Raw genomic sequence first — 23,035 nt, 5'->3', positions numbered from 1 at the left:
CTGGGGGGTTGCCTCTCCCTTGTCTAAAATGATTTAGATTGAGATGCTCCGTCAAGTAGGTGGGGCTGTACTGAGGGACCTCATGGGTCCCCTCCAGATTTATTTGGCATGATCTCTCTCCCTCTCTGGTTTCACATGTCTTGGCAGCTTATAACTGCCTTCATTACAGCCTTCCATCTTATCTTCTCTTGTGCAATCTCCAACAGCTCTTTTGTAAAGGACCACAAGCTCCTGATTACGTCTTCTCCTCCATACTCCATCTTCATATTTTGTATGATTCTATGATCAATTTTTGTTCAGCCCGAATTCACTTTACACAGGAATGAAAAAATAACAGAAATATGGTCCCTGTTCCAAGGATCTTTTAATCAAGTAAAGAAATGTCTCAAAACTTTCCTGTATCCAAGTTCTAAAGAATCCTCAGGTGTTTGTTTGGTTTTTTTAAATAAGAAATGCTCCTTGGCTGAAGAGGAATTTACTTAAGTACAAAGTCCTTCTTTCCCACAGGCACTGAATTCTGGTTCTTGATGTGATAAATTCTTTTCAAAGATGTTAAATGTCCAAGAATTTACTAAATACCATCCATCCTAAATTGCACATTCTCAGGAACCAAGAATTCAAAGTACTGAGGTTATGAGTCTTGGCTACAAAACCCCAACTAATCAATCAACCTCCCAGCTCAGCCAAGACTCCCAGCAACTTCACAGCTCTTTTGCCTGTTTGAGCTTGGTGTCTCTCCCTGTAGTCAGTAGTATTCTAAAAGAGGAGATTAAACTGTGGTGAAACAGGATTTTAATTAATATTGCTTTTACCTGGCATGATAGTAACTTACCAAATGTTGCTTAAGCTTTGACAAAAACTTCTTCAATATTTTGTCATGATGCTCTTGAAACCGCAACAGTTTCGGAAAGCCAGGAACAAAAAAGCCTAAGGGGGAAAAAATAAAACACACACATACACACCTCAACAGGGATATGTTCCACAAACATCCACCTAAAATGTATTCATAGTGTTAACATGTTGGGTTTAAGTCTAGATACTCAAAAAAGTAAGAATCAAAATAATTTACATGGTAGCTTTTGGCACATTTATGCCAAAATAAGTTTAGTTTACTCTCCAAGACACCATGGTTAAAATCACACCATTGTTTTGCTCTGAAAAATGACCATAGAGAGGTACCTTCTTACTTAGCAAATTTGCCCTTCGGGTCACAAAAGATGCAGACAGCTGCTCGAGCAGTTACATTAGAGAAGGTAGGGAAGGTTCCCCTATTCAGGCCAAGTACCATAGAAAGCAAAGAGGCATGAATCTGTACAGATATTATGTATGAAAACAAAGGCACCCAGTTTTCCTGCCTTAGCTGAGTTTGCACTGCGGGCAGAGAAGGAGTAAACCAAGTAGGTGATTGGAGACATATGGGCCTTCTAAATATTCTGTTAAGAGTCTCTATTCGGAATAGAATCAAACTTTAAAACTCAAAAATGACTTCTGTCCAGGCTCCAGTTCAATAATTCAGTGCAATATTCACAGCCACTTAGCAGGAAGGGCTGATATTCCAGAATGAGATGGGTGCAGCATGCCACAAAATGTTCATCAAAATTATGATTCCTCTATCCCATGAATAAAGAAATGTCTGCTAGCATATTAATTTAATTTCACTTGGCTAGGCAAGGTTTTTTTTTCCCTTTACATAAACTCCGAATGAATACTTCAAAGCTAATTATGCATCATTAATAATGTTCAAAGGTACAGTTGCTCTTTCCATTCATGAACACTAATTCATTATCTTCAATCTGTAAGATTATGAAAATCCTGAAGGAAATAGCTTTCAAAAATCTGAATCATTTTCAGGGTCAGATACCTATATTTTATGATTTAGAGACTTCGTGTCATACATAAAACATTAAGGCTGCTGTTCATCCCTTGATTTCAGCAGAGTTATACTAGGGATTAGTCTGGCTGGGTAGGCTGAGACATACTTGGCTGCACCGAAAAAAAGTCTGAGTCCCAGGTGACAGGTGGATGACAAATGAGACAGAGATGAAAGTGCTTTGTTTATAAGGAGGAACTTCAACTCTCCTACTCTTGGCAGCACCGCTTTGTAACTGAAGTTTCCCACTATCACTATCAGTCCTGTAGACAACCATTTATTTAAGAGTGCAATGCAATAACTCATATTAAGCATGAGAAGAGAGACTTTCAGAGTTGAGGAATCTTTCATCAGAGGTTTCCCAAAAGAGGATACATAGATGTTCTTCTCTGATGGTTTATGAATAGTGCACCCAGAATCTATGCAGGGAATTGGAGAAGATGATCCTCAAGGTCCCTTCCAACTTTATGATTCTCTGTTATCCCCACGATTTCACTTAAACTCATGCACGTCAATAATTTGGGCCCAACATAGTTTAGGTTTGAAATGTAAGAGTTTAAAGCTACTTTTCCAGAGAATAAGTGCAAATAGCAACTTGCATATATATCGATATCTAGAAATATATAACATTCGGAATCTCCAGTAGCATTTATCTTTCTATAAACTGATTTAAAGCATCTATACCAAAATGAAAGCAGAGCACTTGATCATCTAGAAGACTGCGGTCACTCAACAAATAAATTAAGACTATGGTAGCACATTATTAAGCACATACCTCCTCCCTAGGGCATTGTGAAGCTTACTTTTAAAGCACTTAGCATTTTCCAGCTGACAACTACTAAGTAGTATTTTATCAAGCAGCTTTTGTCTACCCTTATGAGAAAATTTCTGTACCAAGTTGGAACTGGTTAAGTGACAAACTTGGCCTAGGGGAGAATATCTTAACTGGATTTAATTTTAACACATTTCATTTATTTTTCAGTTTACACAAATGGAGGGAATAGGAAGAGGCAGTGAGGACCATGGTGCAGTAGCAGCAAAGGACTTTGAGTCCCCAAGGCAGGTCAGATTGCTCCAAACCATGCTCTCGACACCCTTCCCCACTGATGCTCAGTGGCACCACTCCTCTCCTCCCTGCTTCCTCCACCTGTGCCTAAGGCACGGACCCTGTTAATTATGCCTCTGGAGAAAAGAGAAGGAGACCTACCTGTTGTTATCACTGCCTCTGGCTGACCCAGGGATGGGGGGAGCCAAGGGCTGTGGGGAATAGCTGCATAGGGCACTAAGCTCAGCTGGAGAATGGGGGAGAGAAGCAGGTCCCCCATTTCCCATGCCAAGCTATTTTTCAAGGAAAGCTGTGCATGTGTACTCAGGGTGCGTGAGGTCCTCTACCCCTCACAGGCTGCAGCGAATCCCTGCCCAGGGTTAGGGATCAGCAGTAGCTGGGCAAGAGCATGGAGTCACTGAAAGCTTGGCTCAAAATGCAAGGACAAGGGACTCCCTACCCTTCCAGGACTGGCCCTGCCTGGGAAGTATTTCACTGATGTCATGGGCAATGCTGCCACCCCTAAGAACACCTGCAACCCACCCTACACTTGAGCATGAGCCATGCCAGAGACCACAGCCCTCAGCAGAACCACATCACCAGCCAGGATGTCCCCACAAGCTGCCCTATGCACCTACAGAGAAGTGGGTCTTGCCTACCATGTATGGCCCACAGCATCTCACCAGCCCAGTCAGACTATCCCCCAAGCCACTGCTCTGGGCTCCTGCTTTAGCTTGAGGTTACAGCACAACTGGATCCACATCTCCTCTGCATCATGACCTGCACACCTGACTGTGCACTGCAGAAGAGGGTAGCTTCCACACACCAACCCCAGCTTGTTCCTCCCTCTTGCACTTGCTCCTGAACTGGCAGGAGACACCTGGGGTCTGGAACAGGGAGCATGCACAGGAAGGGGAACCCACCTGTGGCTGTCACCACCACCCTCAGCAGAGCTTGACACCCTGCAGAGCTGATCCCTCCACCCCCAAGCAGCCCCCAAGCTATGGCAGGAAAGGCCTTGCTCCATCTCAGATACAACCCTTTACCTTCACAAAGTTTTTGTTTTGGTGGAGATGCGATGTAGATGATTGCCACCTAGCAATTCATGCTGCAAGGAAGAAAGCTTGGGTATATTTCAAAGTCACAAGAGAGAGGAGCCATGCAGCAACCAGAACAATTTGACTTTACTTTCACAGGCTTGCAAGAGCTAAGGATTTCTAAATCACTTATTTACTATAAAAGAAGCTCAAGCAACTGGAACTTGTGGGTACAGGATGCATAAAAATACTGATGTTTAAAAGATAAAGGCCACAATAATAATGAAAGTAACAAAATGTTCGGAACCAGGAAATTTGAGAGCCAAAGATAAAGCCAAAAAACTCACAAGTTAAGCCTAGACATAAGGTCAATTTTAACTTTAGATTTTTCTGTCTGGCCAATTGGTACCACAGCCACAACAGTTTTTTGTGTGTTTTTGGGAGGGAATTTTTTTTTGGAGGGGGGAGTTTATGTTTTGTTTTCATTATTACTACCACTGCTGTATAAATGTCTATATAACCAGCTTTCAATCCAGCAAGCCAAAGATAACCAGAGTAGTTTCCATTAATACCATTAATGAAGTCCAGAAACATAGTCCTTAGAATAAATACCTGTAAGTGCTGCATTTGTGTTCAAATAATAAATGTAACTGCATTTTAAATGCTTCTGATAAAGTAGCACTTTACAGACCAAATCAATAACATTTATAGCTGAAGAGACACAGCACATACAAAGACACAAAACCTGACAATTCTAAGGGAACGTTATAAATAATTACAATTCCCTAATTCATAATGTCAAAACCAGAAAAGAAAAAAGAGCTTAGTCTTTGAAAAAGACAAAAAATAATTTGAAAGAAAAGAAATGGTCTAATTTGGAGAACACAAATCTACAAAAACTATCACATATAACTATAGATAAGCCTTAACCAAATTGATTAAGAAATTAATAAATATTATTTATATTGATGTAATACATCATAGTCCCAATTCAGAAAAAGGCCTCACTGGGTTAGACATTAAGCCACACAAGTAGACAGGATCTCAGTCTCAAAGAATTCACAGTATTATGAGGATAAGTTTAAATGTAATTTGTGCGATGTGAGCTAGAGTTCCGTACCATGCATAGCGTGCTTAGGACCCGAAAGCAACTTCACCAGGGCCCAGAAGGCATCTTCTTCATTCATATACATAAGGAGTAAAGCTGTGATCTGGCTCATTCCCTGACAGTATCCAACCTCCTGAAAATTAGACAGTAAAAACAGTAACAGCAAGAAAATCATCATGCATGTGATAAGTGTAAAAAATTGTATATACATGCACACACTCCAACCGTATTTATTCAATTTTAAGACAAGGGTTTTCCTCTTCATTTAACATGGGAGGGAAATGCCTCATCTTAGAATTGAGTACAAGACCACTGGAGGGAGCAATGGGGGGGATGGGGGAGAAAGAAGGTGTCTGCTACGCCTTGGACTCCAGCCTCCAACCCAGGATCAGGGCAGTAATTGTAGCCTGGCCCCTGCCTCAGCACCCTGTCACTAGTACAATATATTTCTACATTAGATACTTCTACAGATAAACATTTTTTAATAAATACATGGGCGTAAACCCAGAACAGATATGTAATTTTGTTCTTTGTTTTAATTTTGTACTTTTATGTAGTAAGGCCATCATACCATTCTGAACCAGTTAGTCTCCAAAGTACCACCCTGCCCTACCTTCTACCTGACTTCAGACTAATACAGCTTATCACCAGGCATCCGGGTTTTCAGTTTGCCATGGAAAAGCATGGTAAATGTGGATTTTCTCACAGGCTCTGCTCCAGCAGTGCTGGGCTCCACACTCCAGTCCACTGGCAGCAGCCGGGGCTCGGGAGCTGCTGGGGAGTAGCAGAAGACTGTAGGCCTGGGTTCCTGGTCCCATAGCCCTGGCAGCTGGGGGCCCCTCCAGCATGGCTTGGGGCAGCAGAGGCTGTGGGTCAAATTGAGAGGCACCAGCAGGGCCAGAGAACTGTGCATAGTGAGGGCACCAGCAGGGCTGGCGGGCTGTGGCTTGGGAGCGAGGGGCAATGGCACGGGCAAAACGCCGGCACATCAGGGCTGCTCAGTGCCACAAAGCATTGGGAGGGGACAGCCACAGCTGCACCCGCATCCTGATGAGTGAAGGGGGGCAGAGGGAGCTCTACTTTTCCATGATAAAAAACCCCAAATCAAATGCCAACATTTATAGGTATTTACATTTATTGTATTATAGTGATTGAGGCACTGGTAGGCTTCCTAATTGCTTTAAAACTATAAATATATCAATAAAACGTTGTGTTCAACTGATACCTAAATATAGAGTAGCATTTCATTTTAATTGTGGAAAAACGCAGATCTGAGTTGTTAATCAGAGAATTTGCCATTTTTTATCAGAGAATTTGCAATGTTTAAACCAAGAAAACCAGGATCCCTGCTTATCACCTATGAACACATGTATAAAAGCACTTGCTGAATGAACCATCGTGTACATGTTTAGACATGGGTACAATGACAACATTTACATCACGTACGCTTTCAATAAGTATCTTAAATGCTCTACAAGAAGGAAATTTCTAAGAGCTAACATGAAGTCTAACAACCAAATTTAGGAAAGCATCCTCATATTCAGCATTTCAAAGGTTTAAATGCCAGGGTGGACTTAAACAAATGTTTGAATGCACTCCTGAATCAGGGTCAAATCACTCAGGTTTCTGTGGTGTATTTATGTACCTCTCAGCTTTAATAGGAGACATTGCTGGTTGTAAAGCACTGTGGCCCCTAGAAGACGGGTGGCATAGAAGCACAGAATATTAATTAGCTGCCAGTTTTTCCCTATGAAGAGCACCATCCTACAAATAGAGTCTGGCTAGCTCTCTTTCCCCCTCCTCCACGCCTTACGCCACCACTAACTTTGTCTTTTCTCTTTTTGTGTTGCTGCTTACCTCTCTGTCACTGCTTAGCAAAATATACTTGCTTTCTCCCCAGAAAGATGCAGGAAATGACGGCCCACTTTTCTTCCACAGATTGAACTGTTCAAGAATTACTTTGTGAGCACCCACATCTCCTCAAATTCGGTTCACACTGGTTTTCTAAAATGGACTACTAACATTGTTAGATACTGTTTTTATCAGACAATCTCAGAGTGAGATACTGGCAGTAGCTAGTGGTCCCACATAACTTAGAGCTCCCACAAAGTAGACAAGTCCCAAAAACCAAGCCCTTCACTTGTGTTGTATCCTTGATCATCAAGGAGAAATGCTTAGACTGGGTAGGAACTCCAGGTAGCCACGAGACAGTCAGGCTAAACTGGCAGCACTTCAGACTTTTATGTATACCGAGGTTTGGTTTCAGTAATTTTTGTAGCCTATTTAAAGAAACTATGTTTAATCTTAAGCATATATGCAAGAAGACTTACCGTGTTATATATAGAATATGCTGCTAAAACATGGAATAATGCCTGTTGCCTGGAGTAACAAGAAAAAAAGAAAAGCGTTTAATATTGAGTTTGAAACAAAAAAAAATGAAGATACCAATTCATTTTCTGGATCAGAACCTCCAGTTTAATTGGTCTCATTTCAAAGGCTTGGAAAACACAGTCTCACTGTCAAAACTTGGGTTTCAATGTCTGCTGTTGCATAAATGTTAAAATTATTGTGTTACTAGACATTAAAAACTTGAGTCTTATTTCACTAGAAGGAAAATTTCTGCTTTTTATTTTATTTAGTTTTTAATTGCACTGGCTGATTAAACCATGCTATAAAATATTCCTCTAAAAAAAACAACCTGCTTTTAACTTCACCTCTCATTTTTTATCCAGCACTGACCTACCTTACAAGGAAAAGAAAGGACAGTTTAAGAAAATCTGCCCTGGCAGATAGAGAGGTGGGCAGAAGCTCCATTCATATGTATGAAGGCTTTATACACAGATTGTATTCTGCATTTTTAAATGCTGCATCATATTTCATTAACTCGGTGTAAGAATTTTAAAACAAAGAAGAACATTCAGCTTCCTCTCAAGATTTAATGTTAATGTATGGACAAAACATTATAGTTTCACATGCCAGCCTGATGAAAATTAAATTAATAGATTAGTTTAGAAAAAAATCTTGGTTGCATGTTTCCCAGGATGAAAGGAATGGGATTGAGCTGGATATAAAGGCATCTTTGATTAAACATAAAACTGGTCTTTGTAGTGTGAGGTTCGGTCTGCTTGCTTGCAGACAGATATACACTATTATTTTCCATACAAAATGCACAAGGTTTCCTTCACTCTTTTCTCCCTCAGACTTTCAGCATACGCACAAACAAAATAATCATACAGTTTTGTTATAGAAGCTGTCTTAGTGGTGAAATACTGAATATGCTTTTTAAACTTAGGCCTAGCACACAGATTAAAAACTTTTCGGGGGGGGTTTTCAGGTACAGAAGTCAAACAAAATAATGAAGTGCACCTTGTTTGGAGGTTTTCTGATTATTTCTTGCCTGGCATTTAGAAGCCAGGCGATAGTCAGAAATAATAATGAGTCTTCAATTAATTTTGCAGGTTTTTTGCATATATAGCAGAGAAAAGACTGGAGTATAAAGTGAAAACTAAATGGAAGGGGCAAAATACCACTATTATTGTTTATCATCAGGTTGTTTCCAATAACGTAACAATTTTATGCTATTTACTTAAAATGCTACCACTAGCACTTCATCATAAAACAGGATGAACATTCAGAAGAGTACAGAATGTTGCAAAACAAACAATTTAGTTTCAGGGGGAAAAAAACAACTTAATTGAATTAAGATATTTTGGTACAATCCTTTCCCCAAGTACTCGTAGAGATGCACACTATGCTCTACCAAAGATATGGCTGTCCAGTTTTCTACAAAATTTCAAGTTTTCATTCAGACTCAAAGTTCTCAAAGGAACTAGCTATTTTCTGCATACCGAGTACAACATATGAACAATAAAACTATCATATATTCAAATTCGTAGCTGTTCTGACTAAATATAACCTTTGGAAAACAGATCAATGCATTGTCGTCTTCCAGAGACTTTGGGGAAAATATTACTGAGCCACTTACTGAGAGACGAAATGTGCCCCACTCATCACAAGAGGGTATTGATGCAAAAACTGACAGTGTTGACACTGATACAGTCAATTATTTCATTACTAAATAGGTAAAACTCCTGCAGGAAATGTAAAGTGTTAGAGAAGTAATAATTGTGTTTTGTTTTTCTAAATAAGGGTGGGTGGTATAAAATCTTAATATATTTAACTATTTTCCCATGAGGATAAAAAAAAATAATTTAATAAATAACTCAGTTAACTCAGTATTTCCACACACTTTGGATCTGCTTTACGAAATTCTTGATTTTGAACAAGATGACATTTAAAAAACAGGGTCAATGCATAAGGCTGAAAATAATCTAAAATTTCTTTTTCTTGTTTTTCAGTCCCCAAGCCTTGCATCTTAAAGAGATAAAGCCAAATGGTTGCTAGTCGAATACCTGTTTTTGAAATGTGGAGAAGTAAAACCCCCCAGTAAAGTTATGCACTGTAGTTTCTGATATCTGCATATTTTAATTCAAAGCTCTGTCACAATTCCTGGGTAGGTCAGAGGAGTCTGAGACCAGTCAAATTCTATTTGAAAGACAAACAACAAATAACTGAATTTAAAGTATTTTGATGTACTTACTTAACACCATATCTGTCTCTAAACATGATATGATCTCTGTATGTCCGGTTTACATCAAGATCAATCTGTCTGATATCCGGTGAAGACCCTCGTGCTCGATATTTCAATTTCTAAGAGAAACCGCAATAAAGACTAACTTCAGTTAAAAATGAAAACATTTAACACAGAGAAAAGAACCTGTTTGCAGCCACTTGGTTTGCTGCTGAATTAAACAACTTGGAACTTCTCAGGTTAAACCGCTTACTATGGAAAAGTGTCTTAAGAGCGAACCATTTTCATAACCCAGCCTGCCCATGGATACAACAAATGCTATAAAGGTGCATGCCCACATCCACCTACTACAGAATTTACGCTTGGGAAGAGGCACAATGTACACTAGGCACCTCGCAGCACCAACAGCCACTAATACTTATGCTCAGAGCCAAGTTCTAACATTCCCAAGCCCCAAGTAGACTCAGGCAAGGTGTGGGCACGCATAACAACTAAACCAGTTCCCATCTGACACAGTTCAGATGTCTGCATGTACGCTGCTAAGGGGTCTAAGTTGAACAGTCCCCTTTTTAGGCATTGCAGAGCTGCTGAACCATGGAGTGGGAGCGCAGCACACCTTGCAGTGGCACATGGCTAAACTTTCCCCAGGATTTCCCTAGTGGGGGAGAAAGACCCCCATTGGCTGAACAGGGAGATGGGATGAGGGGTATCACGCGGACTAATGCTTTTGCATTCCTGCAGGGCTGCATATTCTAGGGGCTACCCAATGCCTGTCTCAGGATGAGGATTTAAAAAAAAAACAAAAACTTTCCCTAGAAAGCTGCTTAATTAATTTCAGTTCATGCCCCCTATTGTGAGATCAGTAGGTAGGCAGGTATACCCCCCTCACACCACTCTCCCAAATTAGCCTGCGGACTGCGACTCAATTGCTTCTGCTTCACAGGGGCACAGAGTACTGCAAAGCCAAATCTGCTGGCCCAAGAGCTCCATGGGTATGGGGCTCCTGCCAATCAGACAGCCAGTCCAGCATGTTCACAAAGCACTTTGAAAGCCTATGGGGAAAGGGGGAAAGCAGAGAACATTAAAAAAAAACAAACCTGATGTTCAATCCAGCCCCAATGTCGGAGTCACGGAAGACCTAAATCTAGAGCCTACTGAACCTAAACAGTGCCCAAGTGGCCCGGGGTCAGTCACAGGCAATGGAAATAATTGAGCAACTTTATAGGTAAAGTCCTTTTAAAGCCAGAGCATGAACCAGAAACCCTGGAAAACCCAGACGCATCCTCCCCATGTGACTTACCCCCTCCACCCTTGCCTCCCATCCCAAATCAGCCTTGGATGCTAAAGTCTGTGGTCAAGAGCAGGCAACAGAGGTTGGGGCAGGAGAGTCCTGTCTGTGCACCAGAGCAGCCAGCTGCCATGCAGGGGTGGGAAACCTGGGGCGAGGGGAGGAGGTTGTTGAGGAGCGACACAGGGTGCGATTCCTGGAGAACTAACCAGACACAAAAGTTTGCTTTCCACACATAATAGTGAACTGGTTCAAAAGAATACCTCACTAATACCAGGTATACTTCTGAGGTTTCAGACAAGAATTCTTGGGGGTGATATCTTTTACTGGACCAACTGCATGGGTGGGACAGACATAAGTAAGCTTTCAGGTATCCTTCTTCAAGCTGCACCACTTAAACTGTTTAAATCAGGGGCTGGCTAATCTGCAGCACACATGCCAGAAGTGGCACAGGCAGTCTATGTATGGCATGACGGATCAGGGAGAGGCCAGCAGCAAACCGGGCAGGAAGCAGAAAACAGAGTAGGAGTGCATATAGGGAGCACAGAATAGAGAACAGGAAGCAGAGCAGCAGAGTGGGCAGAGGAAGAGATCAAAGTGGTATTCACGGAGGGTACAAGACTAATTTATGGCATGCTGGCCAAAAAGGTTGGCTCCTACTGGTTTAAGCCATTCTAAACTGGCTTGTACATCTTGACAGGGAGAGTATACATAAGACTTGGGGCCTAAGGGAGGAGTAGGATGGAAGGTGAAGCCTAGTCAGACCACCACCTTCCCTGTTTCAGCACTCCCCCAGCACTAGGCCTTTTGTTGCATCATGCAAGCTAGAGAAAAAGTTCCTCCTTGGCAGAGTTTCACTATGCAACACAGACTCCTTCCCCATGGAAGAAGGCAAAGTGTTGGCAGCAAAGCTACTACTGATCAGACATCATACCTTCAGAGCTGCTATACACTAGACACTTTCAGGCCCAACTCAATACCAACGGCGTGGTTTTATACCCATCTAGTTAAATTTGTCTAAATTCATCTGTGCACCCTCTCCAACTGATTTAAATTTGGCTTATATCTTGTACCACTCTAAATTTACACAAATTAATGCAATGCAAGAGTGTAGGTAATAGTCTGCACAGGTTTGACTCAATTCTTGTTTCTAAAGCAGTTCAAAAGAAACTGGACCACCTTGTGCATGTGGACAAAATGATATCACTGGACTTCACTTTCTTCCACTCTGCTCACTAAACCTGAAACTTGCATTTTTTTCTAATTAAATAGACAGGACTCCAAGAACAAACTCCTGAATTTCCTCTCAGAGTAAGATGGTGCTACTTCTATACAGTCATTTTTCACTGTAGACCTGCACTTAGAGTCTGACGTGTTCTCTGAGGGAAGGGGCAGAGGTGGAATCAGATCAATTACATGAACTACAAAACCACAACACAAGTTGGTCAAATGTCAGGCCAGTAAATTGCAAGGCTTTTCTTCCACGACAGAAAGGAAAATACAGTTAAATATTAGTTCCATTAATCCTGTTGCTCAATGTTTCTTATTTCCCAGTACTTGAGAGCTTACCATTCTTAATTCTACAGAAGAATTTTACAGACTCACATTATAAAAATCTTTCATTTCTTCTTTCATTTTAGGAACATCAAGTAGTAAAGACCAGACTTGACCTCTGAGCTGTAGTGGGATTCCTTTATAAATTCTCCTATGAAACTGAAAAGGAAAAAAAAAGAAATAAAATTATGTAAATGCCAACACAAGCAAGAAAATCCTGAGTTAATGGCATACATGCATCAAGCACCGAGTTCAAATACAAGTGGCATAATAATATCAATTACACAAGTAAGGAGCACTATTCTACATATTTTGGCTAGTTTTAGAGTCCAGTAAATAGTCTCTGATGGCACCTTTACTGGAGTGGCCAAGGACTGGATGGAAACAGAGACTGAACTAACACTCCTAGAAAGGGCCCAGGTTAGGGCTAAAGCACACTGACATGACGCCCTGCAGAAACTTGTAACATTTCTCCTAGACCGTGCTTGTTCCATGGACAGAGGAAAGGGACTAAAGTCTTTGTGAACAGGAAAACAAAAAAGGCACCCCAGTAGCATAACTCAGCTGCATTAAAAGTGAGTGCTCAATATCATTTTTGAGAAATTTCCCGTGAGACTGAGCATAAGTACACCAAAGAAAATCACAAATGCACGCAAGACCGCTACCAATGCAGGAAACATTACATCGCAAGCAGACTTCAGGTCTGATACTCTGGTTGTCATACTTGGATCTAATCCAATGGTTCTCAAAGTTGTCAAGGAAGGGTACCCCCCTCCACCACTTATGGGAATGTGGCAGCATTACTGTTGCTGCCTCAGCTTACCTCAGTGTTTCTCAAGTGGGTTATGCTGCCTCCACATAAAGTTGCCCTGTACGTCTGCTGTAGCACCAGCCTGGATTGGCCATGGTACATGCACACGAGACTACTTACTGCATTAGGGCAGTGATCAGCCTAAAGCAGACAGGATCTGCCTCGTACTCTGCAGCCCTCCCCAGTCTGGCCCCCTTGATCATCCTCCCAGACACAGAGATGTTCGGGTAGAATATCCCGCATGCCTGTTTCTGGGAGGAGCGTGGGAGGGTCCAGACTGGGAAGGCTAAAGCCACCCAGCTCCTGCCTGCTTTAGGCTGACCACAGCACTGAAGCAGCAGACGTGCACATGGCGCATACCTTGAGGGGGCTCGTGACACCCCGATTGAAAACCACCGATCTAATCAGTCAACTACAAATGATCAAACAATTCTTCCTCCTTTTAACTGATTTATAAACTGCATACATTTTGTGGCTTTGATTCCTGAGACAGATCCCATATGGTAGCCAGGAGGTTCAAAAAAATAATTCCACGCCACGAGTGCTTTTTAACTACACAATAGAAATTAAAATCCCCACAGACACTGAAAGACATAAAGCAAGCACCAGAAATAGGCAAGAAAGTCACAAAGCCTTGCACCCATCCTTCTAGTTAAGCAACGTAAGGATTTAATACCATTTAAAACCACAATGCTATTCCATTGTATTTTGAAGTACTGCATTTAAAACATGCTATCCTTGGGTTTGGGGACAGAGTGATTTGGAACTTAGCAGACTAGTTTCTGCATTGATAAAAACAAAAATTTTATAATTAAGGTGAGTACATACAAGCTAAATGTAGTAAGAGGGAATCAAAAGGAAATGATCCTCATCTCCCTGCCCCCCAACCTCTTAATTCTGAAAGCCCAAATTAAGAAAGAAGAGTCTGGGACCAACCAAGACAATTACAAGGCCAGACATAAGCAGATAAAAACAAAAGCCTCTCCTGAATTAAGGGGATTCAAACACTGAAAGCAACCATTCTCCTTACCCAAATGTAAAAGCAATTAAAACTATAAATCAGTGATTCTCCACCAAGGTGCCATGGCACGGGCAGCATAGATAGGATCTGTTCAGATCCTGGCCAGATAATTTACTGATCCAATAGAAAGCCCTCTGAGGGGGATGAAAGGCGATGAAGACCAGGAACAGAGCACGCTGTCTACTGCTGAAACAAACTGAATCCTTCTTAGAAATGCTGCTTTTAAGAGACGGTATCTCATTAAATGACATCTACACTATGAGCCAGCAGTGTGCCCTTGTAGCCAAGAAGGCTAACAGCATCCTGGGCTGCATTGGTAGGTGTGCTGCCAGCAGGTCAAGGGAGCTGATTATTCCCCTCTACTCAGCACTGATGAGGCCACATCTGGAGTCCTGTGTCCAGTTTTGGCCCCCCACTACAGAAAGGATGTAGACAAAATGGAGAGAGACCAGGGGAGGGCAGTGAAAATGGTTAGAGCGCTGGGGGACAGGACTTGTGAGGAAAGACTGGGGGAACTGGGATTATTTAGTGTGGAGAAGAGAAGACTGAGGGGGTTTAATAGCAGCCTTCAACTACCTGAAGCGGGGTTCGAAAGAGGACGGAGCAGGACTGTTCTCAGTGGTGGCAGACGCTAGAACAAGGAGCAATGGGCTCACGTTGCGGCAAAGGAAATTTAGGTTAAACATTAGGAAAAATTGTCTCACTAGGCGGGTAGTACAGCACTGGGACAGGCTATCCGGAGAGGTGGTGGACTCTCCATCCTCAGAGGTCTTTAAGGCCCGGCTAGACAAAGCCTTAATGCTGGGATGCGGTAGGTGGGGCTGGTCCTGCTTTGAGCAGGGTTGGACTAGACGTGACCTCCTGAGGTCCCTTCCAAACCTCATTTTCTGCAATTCTAAAATGACGAACTGTAGGAAGTACGGTCAGGCACAGAAAAGCACCTCACCTACATACAGCAAGTCTGCATGCCACTGTGGCCAAGAGGGAGCCCTCTGAACTTAACACCACTAACGTACAACTAGAGAAGCCATTCTTGACAGGAGGCAACAACAATTACTAATTGGGTAATTCCAATGCTTCTGAATCTAGCACAATTTCCTATTCCCGTTGCATAAACTGTATGCTTCAGTGCTTGTACAGCTGAAGACATACATCTGACTAAGGTGCGAACAGAACAGTTTCTTTGCAGTTCGTATAGGTATTTTAGCTACCGGTAATTTTAAAATCTCCTTCTCTAATTAGCAGCACACAGGCTAGAGGTGAAGAAGTAAGAGTCTTTTTATTTCTCTAGTCTCAGAAACGTCTGTTGGGGGATCTGAGCATCTAAGGGTTCTGCGGTTGGTTCATCACAAAAGCTAAACGGACTCGTACTTCTTTGCATCTAGCAGACTATATCACAATTAACTATATGAGACAGGATACAATATCAGCATAACTTAAAACAGATTTTTCTTTTGGAACCGATGCCAAGTTCTATAGCAACGTCATGAAGAAAAAACAGAACATAAACAGAACTAGACAGAATTCAATAACAGATTGACCGGGTTTTAATTTGCATTTAACGTGCGCTCAAGTTTACAACAGCTCAAATGATAAGTTACAGGAGATGTAAAGAATTTGTATGAATTATGGTCATAATCGAGACTGCCTTTTAAAACAGCTACACCTGACCCCTGAAAAAAAGAATTTCAGTTTTCCGCAACGGACCTTACATCCTGTTTCCAGAGGCGAAAGGGAACGAGCCAGGTCTATGCTATTTGTCTGGGAAATAGACTTCCCAGTGCAAAGATACATAATTAACTGGTTCAGACCCAAAGTTTAGGTTTAAGTACGTGGGAAACCGGAAGAAGGCCCATTAAGATTAGTCATATTATGTATGGACTTAAATACACCAATTTTGCGGGTGTTTCACACCCTACATTTCTATGTGACTGTAAACTTCATGTACATTAAGCAGCAGTTAAAATGCTCAGGTGAGATTTTTCTTTCTATAACTTTTTGGATAAAATTTCATGTCTGTAAGAGATGGTAGAGAAACAACCCAGGAAGCGGCAATTCTGTTTAATCCACAGATATGCTATGGTATGCACACCTGTGTTGTAAGACCTTGTCCACACAAACTTTAACTATTGGGAAAGAAGCGGTAGTTGGCCATGTTAACCTGAAGTGAAGCAAAAGGCAGGACAGGGGGGCACCTTAGAGACCAACCTGTTCAGAAATGCAGACGCTTTACAAGATGCTATATTGGAATAGTTAAAATAGCACCAGCCTCCTGATGCGAACAATGTTGCATCAGGAAATCTTAATTACTGCAACATGCAGTCATGCCTCTACATCATAAAACCTGTCAGCAAGACCAAGCTGTGAGCTCAGAGGGACCCATCACCACATTACTTCAGGCCTGATCTTCCAGGACAACCACAGTGTAACTCATGTAGACATCAAGCAGTTGAGGTAATATTGTTTTCCAAAGTGAGCACCCATCTGGCGATCAGAAATGGGAATGATGTAATTCTTTATACTGCAGCCTCAACCTTGGTAGCCTGCAAGTAGCACACTTCCAGGACCATGCAAGTTGCTAATCCGGTGATAATTATAAAACCACATCGTATCTAGATAACTAGCTTTTTGCCAAACCATAATAATGCTGTTGTTCATTCCCTCACCCATTCCCAACAGCTACTCTCTTCATTAGCAACGTGCAAAATGGGGAAACGCCTCCTACCAGTTCTATATTCTAAGTGAGGCAGTGCTGGGAGATGGGGAAGAGAAAAACCAGCAAAACACTGAAGAGCTGTATTAGAAGCATTTTCATTAATCCAAGGCTTGCAATACCAAACTCTTTTTGAAATAAAACGTAACCAGGTCATATCCAGAATAAATGAAACAACAGATGTGTAAGCATGACATTATTAAACAAGATAGCCTTGAGAGAGAAATCTCCTTCCAGTTCCAAGGACTCAACGAAGGTCTATCATCCCTGCCCTTGAGGCCAATACAAACAGTAAGCAGAATCGCTCTCCAATATCCTATTCAAAGGCTGAGGAAGGAGGTGACAAGAGGAGGATGGAGAATGGATGGAGGGAGTGCTGAAAACACTGTCAGCGCAAACTATGTGAGCAAAAGAAGTGAAACTGCATAAAGAAGAATGGGGAGTATACTTAAAAAAAACCAAAACAAACCACCTGCCAGGCCCTTCCAGAGCTATTCAAAGACATGGGATGATACAGAATAAGAGCAAACCTTTTCAACTGGTGAAACAAAAAGGATTACAGTACGCATACAACATAAAGCCAGACCACATTCTGGGTTTCCCCGCTGGCCCTAAAGATAGACTAAATTGACTTTGCTGTCAAACCTATTGCTCGATTTTGGCAGAGTAAGAATCTCTCATTATTGAAAAATGTTAGAAGATTCTGACTGGAAACACAACAGAAAACTGGATGGAGAACTCCCATTGTCTTTCTCGGGTTTCAGAAACAGAAAGTCTCGAGGATTGCCAAAAATAAAGACCAATGCAGCCCTACGAAGGAAAAGAAAATTAATAGAAAGAGCTTTCTTTTTAAAAAAGAAAACCGTTATTTATTAATCAATGAATCCAACTTATACAACAGACCCAACATTCAACAACACATCCAATCCCTCAAAGCATACACAACAACAGATACTGATCTCCCATCAACAGCACTGCTACAACTCAGATCGATGTCCTTTCTCTGCCCCCCCAGTCCAACAGCTCCCCAGCGCCGGTCAATTTAAGCTTTTGTATTTCTTTATCTCTATATAATTCCCCTCTCCTCAGAGGAAGTCTGCATAATACAGATCTTACTGGCCTCCACTCATCTCTACCCCCAAACTTCAAATTCATTCCCAATTTATTCCCATGCGTCATAGGGCACTGAGGTATGCCTGCTCCTTGAAGAGCAGAGGCAGCTTAGCTAGGGAGCCCGGAGAGCTAGGCAGAGCCCTGCAGCTGCAGGCAGCCTTGGCACCAGAATAATCGGGGTATCAGCTGACATCTGCACCCGGTCAGCTGACCACAGGGCCCTGAGCACATAAAAGCCCCGGACTGGGGCTGGGACTGGCAGGGGGTTCGTTCTGTCAGCAGCCAGGGGGAAGAAGCTCTTGCAGAGATGCTTGGTTGCCTATTCTGCTGCTGGTAAGACTGATGGCTCTAGGACCTCCTAAATTATCTGGGGCCAGGAGGCACACATTGAGGGAGAAGCTTGCCTCCTTATAGGGGCAGGGAGTGACATCCAATATTATTGTTGGTGTTTTGTTATAGCCCAGGGGCTTGTATTTACGCTGTTATCTGAGTCCATCTGGGGAGAAGGAGGCCTCATTAGGGCTGCGGGGAGCCCAGCGCCAGAGAAGATGTGGCGACCGGCGCTGCGGGGAGCTCAGCACCAGAGAGGATGTGGTGACTGGGGGCATGAACAACTGATGTCTCCTGCGACCGGGGGGCGCCATGGCAGCAAGCAGGGACCACCTGCAGCCAGCGGTGGCAGGGTGGCAATCGGCAGGTGGTGAGCAGGGACGACCCGCAGCCACCACTGGCCACAACAACAGCAAGCAGCCGGCTTCGGCAGCAGCCAATTTCAGGGGGGGCACGTGTCCCCCGTTCCCTCCCTACGTTTCACCTATGACGGGGGCAAAGAGACCCCAGCACTAGAGGGCACCACTGCTGGGGCCAAGGGCCCTGTAATGACAGGAGGCCAAGCTAGTCTGCGGCCTCAGCAAAAGGAACAACATTTAAGTACAATCTGCAAGGCATGTGGCATGGTAAAGGGACAGTTTTGGACCCAGGCATCTAGCCCATTATGCTCAGGGTGTCTTGGGAGGCACTGACTTTGAGCGAGACCCAACAACAAGTCCATAATCAGCAGGGTCCAATGGGGTTCAGCAGGACTGTGACTCCACACATACAAGGGAAAAGAGGCAGAGTTTAGAACGGTGGAAAAGTCACTTGGAGTCATTTACAGACAGAAATGAACATTTTTCTTGAATGCAAAACTTCTATAATGAGCCTTCAGAATGTAAAACTGAGAAGTGCTGCCCAAGACAGCAAGGAAGGCCACCAACTCAAAAAAATAATCAATCATGACAAGAATAAGAATCAAATCCCAAGGTCCTTAAGAAAAGTATGGTTATAGTACAGCTTTTGGAGGTTTTTCATGTTCCGTGGGTTTTGCAACAAGAGGAGGGTGAAAGTCGCAGAGTTCTGCCACTATCTTATTCTGAAATCTCATGAAGGGGAAAGCAAACCGTTATTCAGCCTTTGGCCACTGAACATAAATCAAGCAGAGATTTGACTTTAGTATCCTCTATGAATTCTAAAATAGTTAGAGTTTGCAAGCTATCTTTGCTTGGCTTTTTTTTTTCTTTCCCCTTCCCCCTCTCAGGCTGGATAGCGTCTCAATTAGTGCTAAAGGCAGACTGCAAAAGGAAGTAGTACTTTGGTGGAAAAAAAATCAAATGGGAATACAGTAAGTGGCATTTTTATTTAATCTTTCCTGAAAGTTATGACCACATGAAGACAGGAAAGCTTTAATATCTGTAGTGATTGATGGCTCAATGTACCCTGGCTCATTACACAGCAGAATACAATTAGGAGGTAAAAGCATAAACTAGCAGAGCTGGTGCCAAGAGCTAGAAAATATCACATAGCAACACAAGAACTTTGTGACTCTATAGACACTTCCTGCATAAAAAGTTGATGCTGGAGGAGGCTAGAATTTCATTTTGACAAGCATCAGCCATGTAAAAGGCACAGGGCAGTTTATACAGTTTCACAGAGACCAATATGGAAAGTGCAAGAATAACTATGAGACTGCTGAAGAGAATAAGCATTTAGAAGCCAAGAGGTTTCATTTTGGTCATCACTTCCAGTCTGAGGGAGGCTAGGTATAGCTTTAAGGCTATAGTGGTTTATTCACTGTCCAGTTCCTAGTGATTAGATAGATGTTCATAACCCGCACAACCAGAACCATTGTTAGCAGTTTCAGCATAGAAAGAAAGTCCTACACTCACTTCCCTGTAACAAGGACTAGGAAGGTAGCCAACCTGGTAAGTTAAGCATCATGTCAGTGTCTCCTGATATAGACACTTGGCAATTTTAAAAAAGGGGGAGGAAAAAGGAAATTCTGGGTCCAGAACTGCCTTGTATCTCTTACAATCTCTGCAATATCTAAATCTGAAATGACAGATCCAATTTAGGCTAAAAGTCATTTCTATCTCACCTATACACAGAAAAAGGACATGTAATGAATGCTTTCCCATTAACTCCTCCTGGAAAAGCTAAAGAGGACAGAATTAAAGAAGTAGATAAGTCACTCAAGAAAAGAGAAATAAAAGGAAACTGTATTTTGTATTCAATCAGCTATTTGAAAAAAGTGCCAAAAGCCCAGCTGAAGCGCCTGCTCTATACAGACATCGGACAACCCGGGTCAAACCGACCCGATGCTTCTTCTAGGCATGTGCTGCTTTTGGCACAGGGGCGTACCGAGCTTAAAGTACTGTTTTGGTTTGGTTTTTTCATGTCTGTAAACAGCTAAAGTTGCAGGTTATGAAGGCTCATTACACAAAATGCTGCTTAAATGAGTATGCTTGTTCCCACATTTCTATCTTTGTTCTATCCTTCGGGGTGCACTTTCTCTCTCTTTCTGCATTCTTGGAAGAGATTATTACTCCATTTCCCAAGAGTTTCCACAACTACAATTATAACCCACAGCACTGCAGCAACAACAATAATCATAATTTGATGCCATTCTTTTCAAAACTGCTTTATAAACACTGCAGATTTCCAGAGAAGAGCTAACTGCCTGAAAACCACAGGCTTGCCAGGTAGGACGAAACCCTCTAAAGGTAATGCCTGTAAGTTTTCTCTACTAGTACTAAATCTAGCACTAAATCTAGCACAGACAGAAAGAGAAGAGTTACTCTAGCAACTGTTGTGCTTCTGCTTGCTGCTTCTGTGCTTCAGAACAGCAGGGTCAAGAAGCTGCCATGGTCAGCACTCCTCAACACGTCATCTTAGGGACAAAGATGGTCTCTATCTGAGCTCTGTATAACACTGAGCATCATCGTGAGCTCTAAGATGAATAGCAGTAGACACTCGCTTTCTTCTAAATATTTTGAGTGGCTCAAGTTCTACGCACTTTGTGCTCAGTTGATGCAGAGAAGAGAGAACAAACGAAGTACATGAAGTATTCAATCTTTTCATTAATCCTTATACACAGTCAAATGACTAAGGAAGCCACTGGCAAAGTTCATTCCCATTCTGATTAAACCTATTATCCATGTCGTTTGTGGTATTTCTCCACAACTTGTTAGATTTACTGAAGGATTACACGTTGCATTGCTGAAGTCTATTCTAATGGCACCCACAGCATAGATGGTTACTGTCTCAATCATACCTATCAATCACGAGGGGCACAAAAACACGCTGAACAACTACATATCTAATAGTCTTAGTGGGATTGGCATAGTGGGTGTTTTAAAAAAAAAAATTTATGCCAACAAAAGGACTGCTCAAGCTCTATGACCTACAGCTAGCACATTCTTGATCTAGTTTGATTTATACTGAAGATAAAGTAGCAGCCAATTTCCTGTATGTAGAGCCACAATGTTCTGCACCCTTACATTTTAGCAGTCAAATGCCAGCAGTTGATTTCTTGAAAAACCTGAGCTGGGCACTGACATTCTTTCCACATTAAACAAAGAAACCCAGGTGCCTAGGACTGGGTCTCAGACACCCAAGCAGTTTAGGCAGCATGTCTGGGTATCTCTTTCAAACTTTGGTGCCAAAATATTGCTTAAATCTCATTTAGGTGCCTACGTTCCTTTGGGCATCTTGCCTCTAGCTTCCAGAGTAACTGTATTAAAATATACTGTATTAAAAATTTATACTTATTTTATGACACCTTTTTTCTGTTAACAATACTTGTCTTTCAAGAAATGCTGAAGTAAACTGTTCTTCTCCCAGATCAGCATTAAAATAGTGAGGTTCACAGTCTGAATTGATAACGGTGCTTCTTACACAAACACCATCTCTATCTCAGTCTCTCTCTCAGAGCTAGCTCCTGTACCACTTAAGGCTACTGCTGCTATAGTTACCGGGTAGCCTTTTCAAATCACATATAGCTCTGCAAAACCTGCCCTTACAAGTAGCATTTAAAATACCCATAAAGATGCATGTAAGAAGGAAAGCTAGTGGAGATAAAGGTACATCCACTATTTCTTTCTGGAGAGGTAACAGGACTGCAAGTAAAATTGTGTAAATACTTCAATGATTAAAACAAAACAGAGATGCACAGACAAAAAAGTGTTTCTATTTAAGGAAGTTCTTAACAGGAGCAAAGCAGCAAAAATGAAGGGCTATATTCACGCACCAATCTAAAGACAATGGTGGTGGTAAGCACATATTCAGGATGTGTGAGACCTGGACCCAGCCCTCTCCACTGACTGAGGACACTTGAGATATTCTGCTACTTTCTTTGAAGCATCTCAACTCTGCGTAGAATACTTTCATAGTTTCTAGGGTCGGAAGGGACCTGAGAAGATCATCTAGTCCGACCCCCTGCCATGGCAGGAAAGAGTACTGGGGTCAAACGACCCCAGCAAGGTGTTCATCTAACCTCTTCTTAAAAACCCCCAGGGTAGGAGCCTGCACCACCTCCCTTGGAAGTTGGTTCCAGACCCTAGCCACCCT

At 42.2% G+C, this 23,035-nt stretch overlaps 1 protein-coding gene across 4 annotated transcripts in view; it reads right to left on the bottom strand.

The window, feature by feature from the left end:
• Positions 1-23,035, bottom strand: part of USP6NL (USP6 N-terminal like) — a 222,427-nt gene that overhangs the window by 41,296 nt on the left and 158,096 nt on the right. For all 4 annotated transcript variants that reach the window (XM_019509570.1, XM_019509571.1, XM_019509573.1 and 1 more), the window contains 5 exons: positions 12,545-12,652; positions 9,661-9,770; positions 7,391-7,439; positions 5,073-5,193; positions 833-927 (listed from right to left, as the gene is read on the bottom strand). In XM_019509570.1, the coding sequence (XP_019365115.1) occupies positions 833-927; positions 5,073-5,193; positions 7,391-7,439; positions 9,661-9,770; positions 12,545-12,652 (483 nt within the window). The remainder of the gene's footprint in view (positions 1-832; positions 928-5,072; positions 5,194-7,390; positions 7,440-9,660; positions 9,771-12,544; positions 12,653-23,035) is intronic.

The sequence above is a fragment of the Gavialis gangeticus genome, unplaced genomic scaffold (genome assembly GCF_001723915.1).
Source record: "Gavialis gangeticus isolate Ggan-Ray unplaced genomic scaffold, GavGan_comp1, whole genome shotgun sequence".
Lineage (NCBI taxonomy): Eukaryota > Metazoa > Chordata > Crocodylia > Gavialidae > Gavialis > Gavialis gangeticus.
The sequence above is the reverse complement of the archived record's forward strand: the minus strand, read 5'-3'. Positions and strand labels throughout refer to the sequence as shown.